General features: G+C 36.4%; 1 protein-coding gene across 2 annotated transcripts; it reads left to right on the plus strand.

Moving 5' to 3' along the window:
• Positions 1–231: 231 nt before the first annotated feature.
• Positions 232–25,114, plus strand: LOC143035157 (signal recognition particle 9 kDa protein-like). 2 transcript variants are annotated; one of them, XM_076201790.1, is made up of 4 exons: positions 232–262; positions 659–757; positions 20,189–20,257; positions 24,862–25,114. In XM_076201790.1, the coding sequence occupies exons 1-4, from the start codon at positions 245–247 to the stop codon at positions 24,955–24,957; spliced, it is 282 nt and encodes a 93-aa protein (XP_076057905.1). In that variant the 5' UTR covers positions 232–244; the 3' UTR covers positions 24,958–25,114. The 2 variants fall into 2 exon arrangements, with proteins under 2 accessions (XP_076057905.1, XP_076057906.1); XM_076201791.1 differs by lacking the exon at positions 232–262 and adding an exon at positions 267–311.
• Positions 25,115–25,230: the final 116 nt, after the last annotated feature.

Here is a 25,230-nt window from a genome sequence, read left to right on the forward strand (position 1 = left end):
TAACTGTCATAACACCATCGCCACGTGTGGTTTGCTTGACTGGAATAACCATCTAAATCATCAATACGAAAAAACATGGAATATACATGTAATGTACAATCAATAACTGACCGAGTTAGGTATGTGACTTTTTATTAAGAGTGTCTATATGTACAAGTCATGTATCAAAAAATGTGACTTTTTTATCGGTCACCATACACTAAATGTGAATTTTTTTCTCCCATCCAAAATTGTGGTTTTCCCCATGACTTTTTTACCTGTGGTATTATTACCAGTCTGCGTATTGTGGACCCCTGGTGTCATTACAAATTGTATATTTTCCGCTCTTGATTATTATAAATAATTATTTTGTCTGCCTTCACAGATTCATGATAATATTGTCCTTGTGTGCATATTCTTTTCACCTGTACAGGCCTTTAGGATAAATACACAAGTTACACGTTGGTGTATGTAAACATTGATGTTTAGAATCACAAGATTTCTTGTTGTCTATTTGTAGCAAAATTATACTATTTTATATAGTTAATTTATTTTTTCAGTGAGAAAAGTATTACTATTCCTCTCATTTAGACGTTGAATAAAATTGTTAACTATTTATTTAAATTTGATATATAAATCACTCAAATATATCTTCATCTTCTGTTTCCATTGATGAAAGGAGTCGGAGTTTCAAGATCCTGAGGTGATGGTCTATTTAGAAAATTTTGAAGATTTTGAGAAGGCAGCGGAGAGGTTATATCTCAGTTCACCAGACAGAGTAAGTACAAAGAAACTGTTTAACTCAAAAGTAAGTTTTATCCTTTTTCGAACAAAAAGTGACGAGTTTGAGTTTTGTTTTTAAACTTAACAGCTCGAACCATATCGTGATGACCCCCATTACAAACACTTTTCTTGCTCGATTTTGACTGTTATTTCGACTTCATGATAACTTTGAGGGAATAGTGTTGGTGGAGACATATGTTATTAGTGTTATTACTCTGTCTTAACTTAACCAGATCGTTGGTGTTTGTTTAATTTATTTGTGTATCTTGATTGTCGAGAGACGTTCGATACTGTAACTGTAAACTGTCCACGGCCAACTTGTAGCAAATTTGGAATTTAGGAGTGAGAGGGGAAATATACAGGTGAATACCGTATTCTTTTTTTCCAATAGCAAAGGGTGTGTCAGGGGAACCTTCTCTGAATGGTAGCAGGGGTATTTTTATTAGTAGTCAGGCTATGCAATATGAATATCAAAATAGCAATTGAAAATTAAATATTTATTTAAATTTAATGCAACAATGTAATATAAGTTTTTCATGGCAGAAATTAATAACAAAAAACCTTGCTAAAAGCAAAGGAATTTGTGTCTCACTAGCTCATACAATAGATTGTATATTTTTTGTATTTAGATTTTATAGCACAACCTCAACAACTTAGTAACATTTCTAGTGGAAATTAATATTAAATCTAAGAGATTGTGAGAAAATAATTCCAGCAATCTTCCCACTGCTGCACTGAAGTGCCATTTTTGTTGAGAGTATTCACTATTTTTTCATTCTAACCTACTTAAGTCTTAAGTTCTTAACCAAAAAATGTATGCAGGGTAGGGTTCGAAATTAATGGTAGCCTGCTAGCCAAAATCACGGCATACTAGCCAAAAATGGGTTTAATCTTATCTGCCAAAGTATTGTTTTAGTGTGATGAAAAAGATTATGAATTATGTGAAATAGTCATTACCATTTCATATTTTCCCATTTCAATATGAAAATATGAAGTATATGCTTTAAATAAATATGCTCAAATGAAATCGCCCCCATTGAACATGTGCTGCACAGAGCACGCAGCAGCTGTAGAGCTGGGATCCAGAACAGCCTGCTTTTAGATTGCAGCTATCAAGTGGTCAAATATTTTGCTGATCAGTAACATTTTAACACATGCATGCAGCAGGCAAGCATGAGCTACTTTGCGTGATGTGATGTAACGTACATAACATAATCATCATAATCATGTGTACATAGATATTTGTACATGTGTTTCACCATCATAGATGTCACCTAATATGTAACTGGTCAGTGTATAGACCAACAACATGAGATTATATGTGCTTGATTGAGCGCCTGCTAGAGCTGCTTTCAATATCATTTAGGTGTATTATAATACTGATGACCCACTTTCGGAGAAGAATAAGCGAAGATATAGAGATCTGTATATTTTGATCACTTGGTGTGATCCTCTTCAGCAGATATGAATTACAGAGTAGAGAACAGTTTTACAAAGGCGGAGCATGCCGACAGGAGACCTTTTGATCCATATCTAGGTCGGATGCGAAAAAAAAATCATATTAATACTAAAATAATAAAAACTATGATAATGTAAATAACAAATAAAATACATAAATAAATGCATAGGTATAGTTAAATAATAAACAAACAGGTAAATAGTAAATAATAATTAATTGACATATAACTAATAATAAATGAAAATCAGACAGACAAATGATAACAAAACAAAAAACAAATAATATAAGATAAATTATAATCATTACAGCATCTTACTTAGGTATTTATCTAAATGATTCTTAAAGCTTTGAACTGAACTACATTGCACTACCTGTGCAGGAAGTTTATTCCATTCATTAACTACACGGTTGGTCAAAGTTGTTTCTACCTACTTCCAATTTGAATCTATTTCCGGACAGTTTGAGACCATTGTCTCTTGTCTGATTACACTGGGTATCAAAAGTTTTTGTTTTTTAAATCGTCCAGGGTTTTCCAGCGGAATTAGACTAATTGTGATGCTCTGAGTCCGAAAATGCCCTTGGTTTTTCTCAATCAGGTCAGGATTGTTCGCTACAGACATTTAAGAAAAAAACGATTTTTCGTCCAAAAACCCAATTTCTGCGGATCATAAAAATTCGGTTTTTCCGTTTTCCTGGGGAAGTAAAAGTCAACGTATCCTAATTCATTCATTTTTTATATACTCGATTACATTTGATAAGCTTAATACATGTACATGAGCGTTACGTGACACAAAAGTTCGGAGTTCACGGCGTAAATCGCCATTTCCTCGAATTCCGTGTGTGAGCAGCTGCTGGGTTGTCTCTCTTCAGCGACCAGCAGTAGTCCGCGAGCATGACTGCGTCCCACCTCCCCTGGTACCTCTCCTCCATTTGACGCATGTCCTGATGGAACCTTTCTCCCTGCTCGTCGCTGACCGCACCAAGGTTTTCAGGAAACTTCTCCATGTGTGAGAACAGGAAATGCATCTTTATACTCATCAAACACCCGAGGTTTTGGAAGTTCTTTATCATGCTGTTGATGAGTGTGGCGTGGTTTGCTGCCTTCTTGTTCCCCAGGAAGTTGTTCACCACCTGCACAAACGACCTCCAGGCGGCGCACTCTAGCGTGTTCATGGAGTTTTCGAACTCTGTGTCCTTGATGAGCTGCCGTATCTGTGGGCCATCGAAAATGCCGGCTCGCCACAGGTAGTTGAAGCACCTCCCATCCTTGTCCAGAGCGCACGTGAACTGTTTCATTAACCCAAGCTTGATGTGAAGCGGTGGGAACAAAATCTTTTCCCGGTCAACAAGAGGTTCGTTTATGATGTTGCTCGCCCCAGGTACTAACTGCTCTCGCGCCAGCCACTCTTTCTTCACATAGTGCTGGGCTCTGTCTCGACTGTCCCACTTACATATAAAGCATGGGTACTTTGTGTACCCGGACTGCTGACCAAGTAGAAAGTTCACCATCTTAAGGTCGACGCAGATGAGCCATTGGTGCTGCTCATATTGGATTTTGTCGAGCACGTACTTGACTGCTTCATATTTCTCTTTGAGAGTTGTGGAGTGCGCAAGAGGAATTGAGGCAAACTCGTTCCCGTTGTGGATGAGCACACTCTTCAAAGAGCGCTTGCTACTGTCTATGAAGAGTCGCCAATCTCTCGGATCATATTGAGGAGCGCCGAGTTTAACAAGAAGACCGGCGACATCTCGGCAGTACACGAGGTCTTCCTCCTGGCAGAAGTAGCCCATGTAGTCCTGATGCCTTCTACGAAAGAACGTGATACGCGCGTCCTCGCCGAGTAGATTTTTCTCTTTGAGTCTGGAGGCCAACAGCTCGGCGGAAGTCTTCGACAAGCTGAGGTCCCGAACCAGATCATTAAGCTCACATTGTGAAAAGGGCTGCGGACCATCTTGTGTTTCATACTCTTCTTCTGTATCTCCTCCCTCATATGCAGTGGTGGCCTCGTCGTCGCTGTCAGGAAGCTCTCTGCACGCTGGTACAGGAAGTTCTTCGCAGTGAGCAACTGGACGGCGGGCAGATGGAAGGTCGGGGTACTGGAGGCTGCTCCGATTCTTCCGGTTGATGCCAGTAGTATTGATGGCGCAGAAGTAACAATCCGATTCATGGTCAGACGGCTCCCTCCAAACCATCGGAATCCCAAACTTCAGTGAAGTTTTCGTGCCCTTCGTCCACCGCCGGAGGTATTCCACGCACGTCATGCACACCGTGTGCGGTGCCCAGGACTTATCTTGGTCACCCAGCTTGACTTGAAAGTAAGCCTGGTATGCACGCTTCACAAAGCTTGTGATGCTCTTCCTGTGCATTGACAGCGTGTATTCTCCGCAAATGTAGCAGAAAATGTCAGGATTATTCCTGCATGGCCGTCGCGCCGAAGCCATATCAATACCCTGAAAAGAAAGAAATAAGTCAATTAGTCTATTTCAAACTGAAACACACCAGAAGCAACCATTTATATATGAATAATTCGCTATATTCTTCAAGAAAAATAGGATTGAACTCAAAACTCTTCAAATTATCATATGTATAGCTCGTCAGGTAGGCCTATGGCTGTATCTCAAAAAGTTGACCAGATTGAGCAAAACCAATGTGATATTCGGACTCAGAACACCAAAATTAGTCTAAATCAGCTGAGAAACCCCTGACAATTTTTTGGCTGTTACCCAGTGTTATCATTCAATGTAAAAATTTGGTCACTTTTGATGTTGTCAATTCCCCTTAGAAATTTAAAGACCTGTATCAAGTCACCTCTGAGTCTACACTTTTTTTAGGGAAAACAGATTCATATGTTTTAGTCGATTTTCGTATGATTTATTTTTTATATTTGGAATCAGTTTTGTGGCTCGCCGTTGTACTTTTTCCAGTCTGTCAATGTCTTTAATGAGATTCAGTGACCATATGGAAACGGCATATTCCAAATGTGGACGGACTAACGATTTATATAGCTTGTTAATGAGTGATGGACTTTTGAAATCAAAAGATCGCGCAATCAGTCCTAGAATCTTATTTGCTTTCTCAGAGGCTGAAATACACTGCTTGGATGATTTGAGGTCGCTACTGATAATTACGCCGAGATCTTTTTCACTATCCACTTTTGTTAAGGAATTTCCAAATAACTTGTAATCGTACATTACCTTGCATTTACTTGTGTTAAATTTCATTAGCCACTTTTCAGACCATTGCTGTAATTTATCTAAATCTTCTTGAATATCTAATTGGTTTGTGTGATCATTTGCCACTCGGCACAGTTTTGTATCATCAGCAAATTTGGAAACAGTAGATTTTAGTCCATGGTCTATATCATTTATATATACTATGAATAGAAGTGGCCCAAGAACGGAACCCTGAGGAACTCCACTTGCAACACTTTTCCATCCAGAAGTTTTTCCATTTAAAACAACTCTCTGTTTTCGACCATTCAACCAATTACTAGTCCAACCTAATAGGCTACCACTTATTCCATGCAAAGCTAATTTAGTAAGTAGTCTTTCGTGTGGAACGGTATCAAAAGCTTTTGCAAAGTCTAGATATACTAAATCTATATTGTTTCTTTTGTCATAATTCGAGATAACTGTGTTGTAGAATTCGAGTAAGTTAGTCACGCAAGAACATTTCCGTCTGAAACCATGCTGGCTATCATTTATCAAACGGTTACTTTCTAAATGATGTTCGATAGCATCTCTGATGATAGTTTCCATTATTTTTCCCATGATCGAAGTCAAACTTATAGGCCTATAGTTATTTGGTTTCTTTTTGTCACCTTTTTTGAATATGGGAGTAACGTTAGCTAGCTTCCATTCTCTTGTGAGGTAAGCTAGAAGGGACGGGGGCTCAGGTCACTAGTCCGGCGTACATGTGTGGATCTTGGTGGCTCAGGTCATGTGCCCGGCGTTGTGTGGATCTTGGTGTCTTTTGTCCACCATTAGTGTAGATGATAACATTTTATTTATAGCAAAAGAGGAAATACAATCTGGTGACCATTGACCATAGGTTATGCTTCCAGGCCACCACATGCTCATGTTCATTGATTATTACAAGGGACATGGGCAATAGGCATGTGCACATGCTTTGTTACCAAATAAACATACAGTAGACAAAATATGATGACTAATTTTGTAATACTAGTAGATGCTTGGTCTGGCGGTAGGGATAATTGTCAGACCAAATGTTAAAAAAAAAAATTAATCACCTGAGTGTGGGTGTGTAGTTTCGATTACTGAAAAAAAAAATGAATTTCTCTGATTGTGACGTCTATGTGTGATTTCTGTGGTCATGCACACAAGTAAATGAAACACTTCTTTATTTTAAACAAGCCCAAGACATTTGATTTAGATCCCAAGAGTAAATTTTTAGAAGTGCACTTCTATGTGATATAGCAGTAGAAAATTAAAATTTTTGTAAATTATAATACATCAATGTAATATGCATTTTTCTTGGAAATTAATAACAAAAAAGTTGCTAAAATTTATATACTAACGAACAAAGGCGGTGGGTGGATGATACACCACACTGCCCTGGGTCAGAAGCAGCGTCGCAAAACACAGCAAGTCCACTCTGTTCCCTCATGCAGAAAAGGAGAATTCAAGGAGAAATCCCTACAGGCTGTGTAAATTTTTTTCACACATACTCCCTCATCCCCTATCCCCCATCCATTCCACCTCATACATCACATCATCCATATACAACCATTCTCCATTCACCCCAGTCTTCTCTCCTCTCCCGTCCTTCCTCAACAGACATTCCCCTCTTCCCCAATACCCCTTTTACCCCATCCATCTCATCCTAGGTTGTCCCCTCATGATCACTCCTTCCACATCTGCCTTCTACACCTCTTTCACTAGTCTTTCTTCACTCATTCTTTCCATAATGTGGTACCTGTAATTCCAAAGATCATCTGGGTCGTCATCACGGATGCTGATGGCCAGATTACTTCACCGGACTGCGGGGATTAGAGTTATTGCGTAGCTTGAATCAAGCTCTATTGTCTTTGTAACAGCACTTATTAATATCACTTGGAGTTGGAGAACACCCACTGCTCAATGTGAAAACTATTGTCTTACTGACACTGACTGGACTGGACAGATGACAACATGGCATCTCGATGCTGTGCTCACAATTTCATTCTGTAGTATATTTGCTTTAACAAGGTATTTTGTTATTTCTGCCAAGAAAAACATATATTACGTTATATATTATGATTAACAAGAATGATAATTTTCTAATGCTATATCACATAGGTGTGCACTTCTAAAAAATAACCTATGTCTGGCCCACAAGATAATTTAACTTGGCTTATCACAATTCAGTCGCAATACATATGTGATGAGGATTATGATATGGTAATATAACAGTGAAAGGAAAATGAAAAATAAGTAATATAAGATTACCATGAAAGTTCTAAACAAAAAATTTTCTTCTCAAGCTTCAAAATGTGCTGGGCAATAAATATGTATAGAAAGAACTATTTTCAAATTTGTGTTAAAAAAAGAGTCCCCTAAATATCAGGGATATTTTTATTGTATGCAAACTGATGATGGCGCAGGGGCCTCACATGGGGTTGGGGGTTGCATATGCCCTGGGGCGGCACATTTAAGGGGTGACAATTCTAGTCTGGACATGCCACCCTCAAGGCTGACAAAATAATTATAATAATAATAAAAAAAAAGTCAAAGGAGCCCTGCATATTTTACTGTAATTGACGATTTTTGCATTAAAATCAACAGAATGTGAAATATTTTAAGCCAGTAGCTAAAACAGGCTGTAAGGGATGGAGGTGGGAAATGGTGATAGCGGAGGTGAGGCACTGAGAACTTTGCCCCAGGGTGGCACTTAGCCATGTAAGGGTTCTGCACATGATACAGACTGATACACCTACCTCCAGGCATTGTCTTTCTTCAATAGCAGTGCTCCTTCGATGGTATTTGTTTGCCAAACCTGGGGTCTTGTCAATAACAAAAATTGTTGGTGTTGCATCTTCTTTTGGAATGAGCTTCATGCTAATTCCTAGTGACTCGCCAAAGCCAGGGTTCCAAATGTACTGTTGTTTTTTTTTTTTTTTTTTTTTTTTTTTTTTTTTTTTTCTTATATATAACAGAGTTTTGCTTTCAAACCAGGCTTCCGTGACTCATGCCGTCTGCACTGAGTGATCCAGTCCTTTTTGCAAACAGGGTCTTTTAGAAAGGAATGAAAATGAAGTCCATCCGCAGCAGAAAGTTTTGTTGAATCACTGTTGCAATTTGTGGTGACACAACCATTTTTGAACTAAATACTTGATGAAAACATTGCTAACACACAAATAACATCACTGATCAAGTTGACAGTGCAGCACTGCATTATATAGTGCACACATATGACATGCATCAAAATGTAAACAGCAGTATTGATGTCACAGCCAATATATTCTTACAAGAACAGCTGAAGATCGGCAAAGGAAAAGTTTGTCTGTTACCGATATTTTTATAGGCCTTTTTATCACATTGCATAATAATTAGGATTTCTATTTGCATTATTTTATTAAAAAGTGTCTAAGCAATACATCTAGCAAGAAAAATTGTACACCATATAAATCAAACAAACCTAAATAATCTTATCACTCACTTTTGTTTTTTTGACTGGTGTTTGGTCCAGAAGTGCTAAAACTGGTTCAGTTGAAGTTGAAGGATTTTCTTCAACCAAGTATTCACCATACAGATCTCGATTTGAAGATATTATGTCACTCAAATTACTGCTTGAAGATGATTCAAATAAATGTTGCTCAGTTTCATTGTTTTCAATAGTTCTAAGTATTGAAGGGTTATTCATCATTAGTGTCCAACAGTTCACATGCAATAATGAGTCTTTATTACAATCTTCCATCACACTTTTCTAATAAGCACATCAGTCACTTTTATAAGATTGATTGTTATGCACTTCGTATGCTTTTTAGTAGGGTCTTGGCAGTATTTCAAGTGCTGAACCATAGTATTTTGCTGAAAAGGCTTAATAATCAAGCCAAGATGTAGATATCACTGAGTAATTTCTGTAAATCTGTAAATAAAAAATATACAAGAAGATGACACATTTTAGAATACAATTATAGACTATATTTTAATTCTTGATATTTTGTGAGGCTCATTAGAATACCATAATAATCAACCACACACACTTCTGGCTGAACCTGTACTAACTTGTAGATCTAAACTACAACTATCTGTGCTGATTCTGTACAATTAGTAACATTGCAAAAATCACCAGATTGTTCAGCATTCTTATGAATTGACAAACAATTTGTAAATACATTAGTGTTCACTTATAAGTTAATTACATGAAAATTACAAAGACAAATTTTATATGGCTCTTTGTAATAGCCTAGAGATGTGATTTTATTTCTTTATCAAAGGTAATTGGATTAGGAGCTTGAATGTGAAAAATATGTATAGGTGACAATTGATGGAAACATAGATAACTCGCGTGTTAATTATAGGATTTTTTTTTTTTTTTTTTACTGATTCTAATAGCCCAAGCTTATGCCTCCATTTTTCTCATATATATATATATATATATATATATATACATATATATATATACATATATATATATATATACATATATATATATATATGTATATATATATATATATATATATATATATATATATATATATATATGTATATTCCCTTGCCCTCCTTTTTTTTTTTTTTTTTTTTTTTTTTTTTTTTTTCCAATCTAGAGTTCTAAAACTGATGAGGATTCCTTGTCTTCTGATTCTAAATATATATACATTTATATAACTAACATTTATCACCCTAGTTATTGCGACACTGCTTCTGACCCAGGGCAGTGGACAAGGTGCAGGGATGACCTGTCATCCAGGAGGTGCTAAGATGAGAGGGAGGGTGGAGGGGTGTGGAGTGTATTCAGGGATGGAATGGGTGAGAATGATTTTATGCCTTTTCCTTTTTGGCTACCTCCCTTGTAAGGGGGGAAAAGCCTTGGTATATGTATGTATGTATGTAGTTATTGGTCACCAAATGTTAGGGACCTCAAAATATCTGAAGTCATATCTCATGAATGGTTGTTCGAATTGACCTTTAAATTTCAGAAATGTGTTTAGGGCCCTAAAACTATGTATAAACAAAATTTCAGCAAAATCTGAGAGATGAGGGTGTTAATTTGAATTTCGAGTCAATCTCACAGAGAATCCCCCAATTATTATTTATTTATGTTTGTTTATTATTCATCATTATTTACTTATTTATATTTGATATATTTATGTGTGTATTTACCTAGTTGTATTTTACGGGAAGGGGAGCTATGCTCGTAATGACCCGTCTTCATATCTCGTTTTATACATACATACATATACCAAGGCTTTTTCCCCCTTCCAAGGGAGGTAGCCAAAAAGGGAAAGGCATAAAAACACTCCCACCCATTTCATCCCTAAATACACTCCACACCCCTCCTGCCCTTCCTCTCATCTGAGCACCTCCTGGATGACGGGTCATCCCTGCACCCTGCCCACCGCCCTGGGTCAGAAGCAGTGTCGCAAGACACAGTACATCCACAGCAAGGCCGCTTCATTTAATCGGCGACCCCCCCTCTCCGTCCCCCTTTGCATATAAGGCGAGGACGGGGAGAAATCCCTTCGGGCTGCGTCAAAATTTACTCACACATACTACCCCCCCCCGCCCATTCCTCCTCATGCAGTCACAACATCATCCATATACAACCATTCTCCACTCACCTCTGTCTTCCGTCCTCTCCCTTCCTTCCTCAACAGACATTCCCCTCTTCCCCAAAGCCCCCTTCACCCCATCCATCCACCTCATCCTAGGACGTCCCCTCATGTTCACTCCCTCCACATCTGCCTTCCATACCTCTTTTACTAGTCTTTCTTCACTCATTCTTTCCATGTGTCCAAACCATCCTAATATTCTTTCATCAACCCTATCTCCCAAATCCTTTTTCACCCCTGTTCTCCTCCTCATCTCCTCATTTCTCACACTATCCAGCCTAGTAACCCCCACCATACTTCTCAGACACCTCATCTCAAACACATTCAAACTCCTTCTCTCTTCTTCTCTTATGTTCCACGTTTCTGCCCCATACAGTGCTGTTGGCACAATCACTCCTTCATACAGTCTCCTCTTCGCATCCATTCCCAAATGTCTATTCCTCATTACACTCTTTAAACCACCAAGGCATTTACTCGCTTCTCTCAATCTACATTCTACCTCCACCTTCACTCCACCTTTTCCTGCTACACTTGCACCCAAGTATCTAAAACTATCCACTTCCTCCAGTCGCTCTCCCTTAATGTTCACTTCCATTCTACTGCCACTTTCACCCCTTGTACATCTCATCACCTTACTTTTACCCACATTTATCTTTAGCTTTCTTCTATCACATACTCTCCCAAACTCTGCCACCAGCTTGCTCGTTTTATATACACTATATTTAAATTCGTGTATCGTTTTTGCACACACCACATTTTCATCTAACTTGTTCCAAATGTCTATTACCCTGTGGGGAAAACTGTTCTTTTTCAGGTCTCTTCTATAAATGTCTTTCTTGATTTTCTTTCCGTGTCCTCTTGTATCTCTACTATGCCATTTTATTAGATCCTCTCTGTCAATAATTTCTATGCCTTTCATGATTCTATAAATAGTTATCAAGTCTCCTTTCTTCTTTGCTCTAATGTCTGTAGCTCAAGTTTTGCCAGTCTCTCTTCATATGATAGTTTTGAGAGTGTTGGTGCCAATTTCATAATTGCTCTTTGTATTCTTTATAGTTTTGTTATACATTTTTTTGTACTTGGTGACCACGTCGTCACTGCATACTCCAATTTTGGTCTTATCAAAGTGACTAGTATTTTCTTCACCATTTCTTCGTCCAAGTATGTAAATGCCACTGATTGTTCTTATTAGATTATAAGTTCTTATTAGATTATAAATTGTGCTTATATGTTATTCAGGGGACATATTATTTATAATAATGACTCCCAGGTCCTTCTCATTTTCTACTTTTTTTTATTTCTTCTCCCAATTTATATGATCCCACTATTCCTTTTTTGCTTCTTCCAAATTCCATTATGCTACACTTAATATTGAATTCCATCTTCCACTTCCTATTCCATTCCCATACTTTATTGAGACCACTCAGCAGTGACTCACAATCTTCTACAGTGTTCACTTTTTTCAACTGTTTTGCATCTTCCTCAAAGAAGCTCATATAACTTTCAGTTCCTTAATCCATATCATTGATATATATAGCAAACATTATTGGAGCCAGAATTTTTCCTTGTGGAACTCCACTAATCACGTCATCCCAGTTAGAATGTTTGCCTCGTATCACCAATCTCCTTTCATGCAAGTAGTCTTCCATCCACTTCAGCAGTTTGCCCTGTATTTCTCCTGCAGTTTCTAATTTCTCTAGCAATTTCTTATATGGCACCTTATCAAAAGCTTTTTTCAGGTCTAGAAATGCACAATCAGCCCATCCATCTCTTTCTTGTATTACATCTATTAGCCTTGAATAGAAACACATCAAGTTTGTGATGCATGATCGCCCTTGTCTAAATCCAAATTGCCATGGATTTAGTACATTGTTTTTTTCCAAATGCCTTACCCATCTAATTTTGATCATTCTTTCACAAATTTTAGTTACTGTACTTGTAAGAGATACCAGTCTAAAGTTAGTAGGGTCTTCCTTGTTTCCCCCTTTATATATTGGTACAATATTTGCTCTTTTCCAATCTTCTGGAACTTTTCCTTCTTTTAATGAACTACTTATAAGACTATGTATTTTGTCTGTTAGTTTGTTCCTGCATTCTCTCAAAATCCAGTTTGCCATTTCATCTGGTCCATGCAATTTTCTGACATCAAGATAACTCAAGTGATTCATTAATTCTTTCCTTGTTACTTCTATCTTTTTCATAGGGGGGGGGGGCTTTCTCCTCCAACTCAACATCTGTAAGTTGTATGTTCTCCCTCGTAAACACTGATTTAAAATGCTTATTCATAATTTCTGCCATTTCTATTTCCTCTGTGTATTCAACTCCTTGTTGTAGTTTCACTAATTCTTGTTTGTTTTTCAGTTTGTTTGATCTTTACATTTTTCTATGACATCCTTTTCGTATTTTCTCTTTTCTTCTCTGCGCACTTGCATGTATTGATTTCTATAACTAGTATATGTTTTCCATTTTTCAGGTCTTTTGTCTTCCATTTTATCCAAGCTTTATCCCTTTTGTCTTTAACTCCCTACATCTTTTGTTATACCAACACTTTACATATTCTTTTTCGTGTTTTTGTCTTAGAACATACTTTTCCACTCCTTTATAAATTTTTGTCAAAATATTCCATTTCTCTTCTGTTGTTTCTTCCTTGTGTATCCTTTCCCTTTCTGCTTTTTGAAAAAAAAAAAATCTTATTTTATAAAAGAAATAAATTTCCATACATCAATCTTCCCTTTCTATATATATATATATATATTTTTTTTTTCATGTGTTTTTCTTCATTTAGTTCCAGTTCAACCAATATGTGGTCACTTTTACTTATTGGTGTCTTATATTCAATCTTGTCCACTATTTCAGATTGTGATGTGATTATTAGGTCCAGTCTTGATGGTTCTTTCTCATATCTATACCTAGTATTCTCTTGTATTCATTGCGTCATTGTATGTTCTATAAACATATCAAGTACCATAGTACACTTCCCCATAGGTCGTCTCCACTTTTCACTGTCATCTCTTCCCAGCAGATTTCTTTACAATTAAAGTCACCCATTATAACTATTCTTCCTTCATCTTCCATTATCTTATTTAGTGTTATCCTTGTGTCTTCTAACATATTTTTGTGTTCTTTCTCTCCCCATGAAGCTGTTTTAGGAGGCATATAATTTGCTACAAACTTCCTGCTCTTCTTGTCCCTGTACTCTATTTCCATCATAATCATTTCCAATCTATTCTTTCCTTATGTGATATTCCTCACATTTATATCCTTCTTAGTCAGGAACATAACTCAACCCCCTTGTTTTACCTCTCTGTTTCTAATCGAACAATTATACACACCATGTTCTACACTGTTGGGTGGTAATGGAACTTTCAATTTTGTTTACACAGTTCCCATTATGTCCGGTTCTTTTTCCTTCAGGTAATTATTCAGTTCATGTAAGCCTGTTATTAACCCATCTATATTTGTGAAAGACACTTAATTTTCTGTTACCTCCATCCTGTTTTCTGCTTCCCTTCTCTTTTTCTTTCCTATGAACCATTTCCATCACTTACGTATCCACTACTCTCCAATAGAATTTCTCTTTGACTCTGTTCTGTCCTCGTTTTTCCCTTAGTTTCTATTCTTTTTGTTTTCTTTTCTTCTTTTTATCTCTTTTTATCCATACCTGTTTATACTGATCACTTTTTGCTAGTTTCCCTGTTTTTGCTAAGATATTCTCTGCTGTTGTTTGTGACCTGAATTTAACCTTAATTGGTCTGGTCTTGTCTATATTGTATTTCCCTAGTCTATATATTTCTTCAATTTCTTTCTCTATTTCTTGTTCATCTTCTTGAACTACTTTTATTACCTTGTTTACTTTTTCCTTCTGTACTCTTGTAGTCCTATTTGGATTATATTTCTCTTCCATTCCTAATATAATAATACATTTCTTTTTATCTGCTTTTCTCTTGGACTTTTTTCCAACCACTTACCTCTTTTGCTATGGACTCTACTCTCTTTATTATTCCTCTTTAATTCTTCATTCTCATCCTTTACTTCTCTTAAATGTCTTTTTAATTCTATTTCTTTAGTTAGGTTTTGATTCTTTTAGTTCTTCCAGTTTATCAACTCTTTGTGTAACTAATGTCAGTTGATTAAACCAACCTCCCATGCATTTTTTTTTTTTTTTTTTTTTCTCCCTCTCCTCTAGACTCACTAGTCAGGGGAGGTTGTCATCTCCTCATTATACCCATAAAAGTGGTTATCTCCTGTTTCCATGGAGCTGCTATTATCTATATTTCTACTTTTAATACCTCTGCTCACCTGTTCAACCTCATCTGTGTCATCTGCACACCTTTTGTTGACACCCCTTCTGACGTCCGGGGCCCATTCGTCCCCTTCCTCATTTTCTTCCATTTTCCTCAATAATGTCTCCCCTTCTCCTGTTGCTTCACCGGCCCACTACACTACGAGCTTTCCCCTTCCCTACTAATACAACACAGGTATTCCCTCATCGCTGTAATCCACAAAAATTGTGTTTTTTTTTTTTTTTTTTCTGGATCTCCAATCTTCGCTGTCAATCCGACAAGTATGTGTGTGTGTGTGTATGAATATATATATATTTATTTATTTTGGCCATGCTCTTTCTTTGTAATGTTGTGTTTAGTACTTCCCAAGGCGATACCTAAATAAAATATTATTATTATTATTTATATATATATATATATATATATATATTTATTTATTTTATTATTATTTATTTATTTATTTATTATTATTATTTTCAACTTGAAATTGCTGATTCTATCCCCAAAACATCATTTGCTTCCGCCATTCTCCCAAAACCAACCCAGCCACCATCTACTCTGCAGTGACGTCATCAGTTGTGTTCATTCTTTATGCATTGTCATGGTGATTGTGTCAAGTGCTGCAGGCTATTTGATATCAAATTTAGGAATTATGAATATGAAGAATAGTGAGGAAAATACACAATTGAGATCAAAATAGGAGAAAAGAGGCAGAAAATATATTGATAACATATAGAACTCAGAAAGACAAGAAAAGAAAGCTTACAATAACTGCCCAGCAACTATGGTATAATTAATGTACAGAATGTACATGGGGAGCTAGATGGGGCTAGATTCTCTAACAATAATACTAAGTGGCCTTTTTTATGCATATGCAAAACAAATGATTAGAGATATCGATTTTGGAATTTTAGATTAAATTGATCAGATAGATAAGCTTAGGAAAATAAAACCAGCAGAAATAATAAGTGAATAACAAAGAAATTAGAATAGATATAACAAGAGGAAAAGTAAAACAAAGAAGATAGGTTAATTAAGAAGACGGTGCTGTCACTGAGAATTATGTAATTCAAGTTTCGTAAAACCACTTTCTTGTAGAGGTAGACACAAATAATTTAACTTTATAATTTTTTTTAAACTGCAGAGAACTTTTTAATAAGTCAGAGAAACAATATGGACTAAATGACAATAAGTGACACAAATAGTGGAGATATAAAGCCAGATTTGTAGCAAAAGGTTTTTCCCAGGTTCAAGGCATAGACTATAATGAAACATTTTTAGCAACAGCCAGACTCGCTTCACTAAGAATGTTATTACAGCTGGCTGTAGAAAAGAATTTATTACTCCATGAGATGGATGTAAAGACAGCATATCAGAATATGTTGATCTATCTAGAGCAGCCAGGATTTATTGAGACTCATGAGAATGGAGACAATCTAGTCAGTAAATTATTCTGTATGGTTTAAAGCAAATTGGCAGAAATTTGTTCAAACCCTTGAACTGTCCAAGGGTTTGAACAATCCCAAGTTGACCACTGTGCATACCAAAAGACAGATAAAGACTTGTATTAATATTATTTTGGGTATTTACCTAGTTGTATTATACGGGAAGGGAGCTATGCTCGTGGTGACCCGTCTTTGTATCTCTCGGCCTTAATTTTTTTCTTAAAATCTTGTATAGTGTTTGCACACACTGTTTCATTGTCTAATTCATTCCATGTATCTATCACTGTGTGTGGGAAGCTGTTCCTTTTTAAATTTCTTCTGTAACTATCTTTTTTTTTCTAGTTTCTTTTTGTGTCCTCTCGTTTTACCACTGTCCCATATTAACAAGTCATCCCTATCTAAAACTTCCATTCCTTTCATTATTCTATAGATAGTCAGCAGGTTGCCTCTTTCTTTTCTCTGTTCCAATGTTGGTAGTTCTAATTTGGACAGTCTTTGCTCGTATGTTAGTTCAGAAAGAGTTGGTGCTAGTTTGGTTGTTGCTCTTTGTAGCCTTTCTAGTTTTTTAATGGGTAGATGATATTAGCTGCTAGTGATACAGAGAAATTAAATTCTCTATAGTTAAGTCTTAGTATGAAATTCAAAATGAAAGATTTCAGAAGATTGTCATGTTTCCTTGGTATTTAGTTTGTATGCATTGATCATTGCATAGTAATGCACCAGAAAAGTTATTGTGGGAAAATTTTGGAATGTTTCAGTATGTCAGACTGCAAACCCAAATGACCTTAGTATGAATAAAATATTAAGTAACAAATCCAGTGTACTAGACAGTACCAAAAGACAGATAAAGACTCTTGTACTAATATTATTTTGGGTAGATGATATTAGCTGCTAGTGATACAGCAAAATTAAATTCTCTGTTTGAAATTCAAAATGAAAGATTTAAGAAGATTGTCATGTTTCCTTGGTATTTAGTTTGTATGCATAGACCATTGCATAGTAATGCACCATAAAGGTTATTGTGAGAAACTTTTGGAATGTTTCAGTATATCAGACTGCAAACCCAAATGTATTCCATATGATCTTTGTATGAATAAGGTATTAGGTAACGAATCCATTGTACTAGACAGTACCAAAATTTATAGGGAAATAGTATGAAGCTTGATTTATATTATAACTGCAACCAGGACTGACTTATGTTTTGTGGTTACAAAATTATCCCAGTCTATGTCAAAGCCCACTGTATCTCACCTTGGTTTAGCCAAACATGCATTAATCTTTTCAATACAAGTCAAATACTTGCATGCAGTGTTAGGCTGCCCAATGTATGATGAGGCATCACAATACATATATTGTAAGATATAAAGTTACAGCTGTAATATTCATTCTCTTTCACCTTGGATGTTGATAACCACAGAATATGGGGGTCACTCAACTACAAGTACAAAATAAAAGTAATCAGGTCATCAACACCAGCTTCCTCATATACCCACTCACACCCCATGACACTGACATTGGCATCATTGTATGCTTGGGGTTAACCTCTACAATATGATGATGCCCACATAGGCATTATGAGCTGTGAGTTGGGTATAAAAGGATGCCAGCATTGTTGTCCTGATTATATTTATTTTGTAGCTGTGAATGAGTGACCCCTGAATTCAGTGGAAAGGCTTGACCACATTTTCTGTGGTTATAAACATTCTGGATGCAAGATGCAGGAGAATGAGTATAACAGCTGTAGCTTTATATTTCATAAAGTGTGTATTGTGATGCACTATCATATATCAGGCAGCCTAACGTGCAGATGAATATTTGACTCATATTGAAGAGTTTAAAGTATATCAAGGGAACAGTAGGTCATGACCTTGAATTTTGTAAATCAAAAGCAGGGTTGGGGCTGTTTGATTACTATGATTCTGACTGGGGTTCTTCTGATGACACTGTGTCGAGGATATTGTTTTGAACTAAATAGTCATGGCCCCCTTATATCTTGGAAATCTAAAAAAAAAACTTGTGAAGCAGAATATGTTGCCATCAGGCATGCAGTTCAGTAGTGTAATTTCCTATCTCAGCTTTATATAGACATGACTAGATCCCAAAGTGCTATTGCACAAGCAAGCTAAAAATCCAGTGTACAACCAGAATAGGATGAAATGGATGGATGGGGTGAAGGGGCTTTGAGCAAGGAAGGGAGAAGGCAGAAGATAGGGGTGAGTGGAGATTGGCTGTGCATTTATGATGCTGTGATGTAAGGATGGGAGGAGACGGAATTATGATAACCATAGAAAATATGATGAAGCCAGTTTACAGAGTATGGGGGTCACGCAGGTACGACTACAAAAAATATAATCAAGATGCCGACATCGGCATCCTTGCATACCCACTTGCTTCACATGATGCCTATGTAGGCATCATCGTATCAAAGGGGTTAATCTTCTACAGTAGTCCATATGTCTCCCACAATCTTGCTGATATGTCTGTCAGGTGACAGATTGTCTTGTATCAACACTCCCATGTCTTTCTCCTCTTTTATTTTTGTAATTTGTTCATTTCCCAAGGAATAGTTTCAGGATTGCTTTTTGCCACTATTGTCTGATCTTGTAAACTTTTACTTTGTGTGGGGACCAAAGCACTACTGTGTATTCTAATTTTGGTTGGACTCGAGACTGGTTTTTTTCATCTCGTCATGTAGTGAAATGCCACCTTTGTTCCTTAGCAATCCATATATCTCCCCCCCACAATCTTACTTTTATGATTGTCAAGGTTAGGTTATCCCATATCAACCCTGCCAGATTTCTACTCTCTCGTGTGTAATTCTCTCATTTTACTTTGAATAATTCGGGTAATGGGGATTGCATTGTTAGATGTACAGTATAGATTAATTTGACAACCAGTTCCATGAGTGTGGAATTTGGATGGTGAACTGCTAGTATTGCCAGGGGAAATGATGAAGTAGTCTTCACATTATTGAAATAGGAAGAAATGAAAGGGACATGGATGATGGGCATGAAAGGGGCAAGGATGTTTCTCAGCTATGCCTAGCCATCTAGCAATGTGTATAGCAACAAAAATAAAAATGTAAAAAAATACAGTAAATAATCGAGAACAATAATGAAGAGCATGGTAGCTGGGTGGACAAGTAGACAAGAAGATTAGCATCTGGAGGTGAGAAAGTATTGGTTCAGTTCTGTGCTGGAGCTAATGAATGATAACAGTAAAAGCATGGTGCTATCTCACAGAGCAGGTAATGAGTGAAAAAGAAAAAAAGAAAATTGTAATAATTCAAATAATTGCTGCTGCTGGTCTTGAAGGTCACCTTCCTGTCCTTGTATAATCTTTGCTCTTAAATTTGGGAAGTAATGCATGGTAAAATTAAGCTGTGGCAAGTGCTAACTAGTGGAGCTAAGATTATAATGAATATTGAAAACCAATGTTTTAATTCCTGTATTCCCTTGCTTCCAGACACGCTGCACAATGAAATATGACCATGCCAACTGTTGCCTCAAAGTCAAGGTCACTGATGACTTTTCGGTAAGTGTTCCCCCCCCCCTCTCTCTCTCTCTCTCTCTCTCTCTCTCTCTCTCTCTCTCTCTCTCTCTCTCTCTCTCTCTCACACACACACACACACTTTCAACGAACGGACGGCTTGAAGAACGCTCTGAAGAAAAGTGCAGATTGTGGATACCAACGCAAAGAGAAGTGCCTTTTTGTATTTGCAGGGGGGGGGGGGGAAATTGCTCGTGAGGTAGTGGGAAAGTAAGGAAAGAGGAGAAGGGGAGGGATTGCTGGGAAAATGGAAGGTAATGAGGAAGTAGAGGACTTGGTCCAAATAGACCGCCGTAAAGTAAACAAAAGACCACAAGACGAGCTGGAGGACGACGGAATGTCTAATAAGAATGTAAAGATTAGAAGTATAGATAGGAACAATACAGTAGAAAGTGATGAGAATATTTTCAAGGGATTTAAAGAGAGTGGGGGGGACACAAACCCCCCCCGACTGACAAGACTAGAGAAGAAGGTTGATAAGGTGATCGAGGACTTGGAGAGTAGGTTAGGTCATATGAACACCATTTTACAAAGGGTTGAAAGATTGGAAGAACTGGAAAAGGCGAATAGAAACTTAACTGATGAAATAGAAGAACTAAAAAGACAGTTAAGAGAGGTAAAGGGGGAGAATGAGGAATTGAAGAAGAAAACAGAGAAACAATAGCTAAAGAAAGTAAAAATTGGAAGCAAACCCAAGAAGGAAATAAGATTTCATTCACTGACATAGTCAAACAGCAATTGAAAGAACATAATGAAGACTCAGTTATTAAAGTGATGAGACAAAAGGAGAATATAGTAAGGGATTTAGCAGACAAGAAGAAATGTATAATTATATTAGGAATGGAAGAGAAACACAACACAGATAGAACCACAAGAATCAAAGAGGAAAATGAAAAAGTAAGCCAATTACTAGAATCAGTTCAGGAAGATGAACCAGGAATTATGAAACAAATCGAAGAGAAATTTAGACTCGGAAAGTATAGCACAGACAAGACCAGACCAATTAAGATTAAATTCAAGTCACAAACAACGGCAGAGAATATCTTATCCAAAACAGGGAAACTAGCAACAAGTGAACAATACAAAAATATATGGATAAAAAGAGAAATGAATAAAGAGGAAAGAGAGGAAGAAAAGCAGAAAAGACTGGAAGCTAAGACAAAAAACGAGAACAGAACGGAGTCAGAGAAAGAGAGATTCTATTGGAGAGTAGTGAACATGAAACTAAGGAAGTTCGACACACAAAAGAAAAACATAAGGGAAACAGAGAACACAATGGAAGTGGCAGAAAACTAAGAGTGTCTTACACAAATATAGATGGATTAATAACAGGATTGAATGAGCTGAATGATTATTTGAAAGAAAAAGAACCGGACATAATGGGAATTGTAGAAACAAAATTAAAAGGCCCACTACCACCCAACAGTGTAGGACATGATGCATACAATTATTGGATTAGAAACAGAGAGAAAAAGCAAGGGGGTGGAGTTATGTTCCTGACTAAGAAGGATATAAATGTGAAAGGTGTCATATATGGAAAGAATACAGTAGAGATGATTATGATAGAAGTGGAAGACAGAGATAAGAAGAGCAGAAAATTTGTGATCAATTATGTGCCTCCGAAAACAGCCTCATGGGAGGAGAGTGAATATAAAAGTATGCTAGAGGACACAAAGATAGCATTAACTAAAATAATGGAAGACGGAGGAAGAATAGTTATGATGGGCGACTTTAATTGCAAAGAAATCTGCTGGGAAGAAATGACAGTAAAGAGTGGTGATGACTCATGGGGAAATGCTCTACTTGAGATGATTACTGACCATTCAATGACACAATGGATACAAGAGAACACTAGGTATAGAAATGAAGAAGAACCATCGAGGCTAGACTTAATAATTACATCTGAACCTAGAATAGTGGACAAGATTGAATATAAAACACCAATAGGTAAAAGTGACCACATATTGATTGAACTGGAACTTAATGAAGAAAAATATATGAAAAGAAATGAACAATATAGAAAAGGAAGAATGATGTATGAAAAAACAAACTTTGATAAAATAAGAGAATTCTTCCAACAAGAAAACTGGGATGAAATATACAAAGAAGAAACATCAGTGGAAGAGAAATGGAATATTTTGACAAAAATTTACAAAAAAGGAGTGGAAAAGTATGTCCCAAGACAAAAACAAGAAAAAGAATATGTAAAATGCTGGTACAACAAAAGTTGTAGGGAGTTAAAAGACAAAAGAGACAAAGCCTGGACCAGATGGAAAAAACACAGACCTGAAAAATGGAAAATATATACTGGTTATAGAAATGAATATGTACAAAAGTGCAGAGAGAAAAAAAGAAAATATGAAAAAGATGTTATAGAAAAGTGTAAAGATCAACCAAAACTATTCTACAGATTTGTAAACAATAAACTGAAAAACAAACAAGACTTGGAGAAATTGAGACAAGGAGGAGTTGAATACACTGAGGAAATGGAAATGGCAGAAATTATGAACAAACATTTTAAATCAGTGTTTACAAGGGAAAATATACAACCTGAAGAGATTGAGTGGAAAGAAAAAGTCCCCCCTATGGAAGAAATAGAAGTAACAAAGAATGAAATATTGACACACTTGGGTAATTTTGATGTCGGAAAATCGCATGGGCCAGATGAAATAGCAAACTGGATTCTGAAAGAATGTAGGAATGAACTGGCAGACAAAATACATAGCATAATAAGCAGTTCCTTAAAAGAAGGAAAAGTTCCAGAAGATTGGAAAAAAGCAAATATAGTACCTATATATAAAGGAGGAAATAAAGAAGAACCTACCAACTATAGACCAGTCTCTCTAACAAGTACAATAGCAAAAATTTGTGAAAGAATTATCAAAAGTAGATGGGTAAAATACTTGGAAAAAAACAACGTACTAAATCCAAGGCAATTTGGATTCAGACAAGGACGATCATGCGTCACCAATTTAATATGTTTCTATTCAAGGCTAATAGATATAATACAAGAAAGAGATGGATGGGCTGATTGTGCATTTCTAGACCTAAAAAAAGCTTTTGACAAAGTACCACATAAGAAGCTGCTTAAGAAATTAGAATATGAAGGAGGAATACAAGGTAAATTGCTAAATTGGATGGAAGACTTTTTGCAAGAAAGAAAAATGAGAGTAGTGATAAGAGATCAGCACTCAAAATGGAATGAAGTAATAAGCGGTGTCCCGCAGGGAACAGTTCTGGCCCCAATAATGTTTGCTATATATATTAATGATATGGATGAAGGAATTGAAAGCTATATGAGCTTCTTTGCAGATGATGCAAAATTACTGAAAAGAGTGAAAACTGAAGAAGATTGTGAATCACTACAGAGAGATCTAAATAAAGTACAAGAATGGAGTAGGAAGTGGGAGATGGAGTTCAATACAAAAAAGTGTAGTATAATGGAATTTGGAAAAAGCAAAAACAGAATAACAGGATCATATAATTTGGGAGAAGAAGGAATAAAAAGAGTAGAAAATGAGAAGGACCTGGGAGTCATTGTTATGAATAATATGTCACCTGAGAAACATATAAATAAGATTTTTGGAGAAACCTATAATTTAATAAGAACAATCAAAGTGGCATTTACATACCTGGATGAAGAAATGGTGAGGAAAATCCTAATCACCCTGATAAGACCAAGATTGGAATATGCAGCAACGATATGGTCACCAAGTACAAAAAAATGTATAAAAAAACTTGAAAGAATACAAAGAGCAATTACAAAATTGGCACCAACACTCTCAAAACTATCATATGAAGAGAGACTACAAAAACTTAAACTACAGACACTAGAGCAAAGAAGAGAGAGAGGAGATTTGATAGCTATTTACAGAATCATGAAAGGCATAGAAATTACTGATAGAGAGAATCTGATAAAATGGGATGACAGAAATACAAGAGGACACGGAAAGAAAATAAAAAAAGACAGCTATAGAAGAGATTTGAAAAAGAACAGCTTTCCTCACAGAGCAATAGACAGTTGGAACAAGTTAGATGAGAAAGTGGTGTGTGCAAAAACAATACATGAATTTAAAAATAGTTTAGATAAAATGAGATATGAAGACGGGACCCCACGAGCATAGCTCCCCTTCCCGTAAAATACAACTAGGTAAATACAACTAGGTAAAATACACACACACTCTCTCTCTCACTCATATAAATGTCCAGTCTGGGATGTAATACAAAAAGACTGAGTGAAATATGTAGTAAAATATCTAGTTGAAATATGTGGTAAAATATCTAGTTGAAGTAGTTTGTTTACCCTTGAACATAGACAATATTCTAATGCAAAAATACTTTAAGTAAGTTGTGGTAGATAATAACAGTTGTTACCTTGGGTTTCATTGACTGGAAACCTACTGCCCACATTGTGGTAGATGATAGACCAGCCAGGAGTGTAGGACAAAGTTTGATTTTAAGATAAGACTCTTATGTGGAAATATTTTGAGTTGTTATTTTATGATAGAACAGGCAGAGATACAAAACATAAAATCACTAGCCTTTCATCCTTTCAAATTTCACTTGAAATATTTTTCTTCTATTTGCAGTGCCTTCAGTTTAAAACAGATAGTCAACAAGAACTTAAAAAGTTAGAGAAACTTGTCAGCAACCTGTTGAAGCACATGGCCTCAGCAGAGAGATAGTTTGCAGTTTCTCTTAGAGTTGGACTACTTATGCTAACAGACATCAGCATGTCAATTAGTGTGGCTGTTTGCTATATTGTTAACTGTTTGGAGGAAATCAAAGCTGGAATGAAAGTTCTAATATAGAATATTGTATGTTATTAAAGTCTATCAGCAATATTATATTTATTTTTCCTCTATTCCATGGGCTTTTTCCCCCATATAACAGAGGTAGCCAAGTCAAAAGGCATGTACCTACCTACTTCCAACCATTTTGCTCACATCCACCACCAT

The sequence above is a fragment of the Oratosquilla oratoria genome, chromosome 18 (genome assembly GCF_046742065.1).
Source record: "Oratosquilla oratoria isolate Oo_2021 chromosome 18, ASM4674206v1, whole genome shotgun sequence".
NCBI lineage: Eukaryota > Metazoa > Arthropoda > Malacostraca > Stomatopoda > Squillidae > Oratosquilla > Oratosquilla oratoria.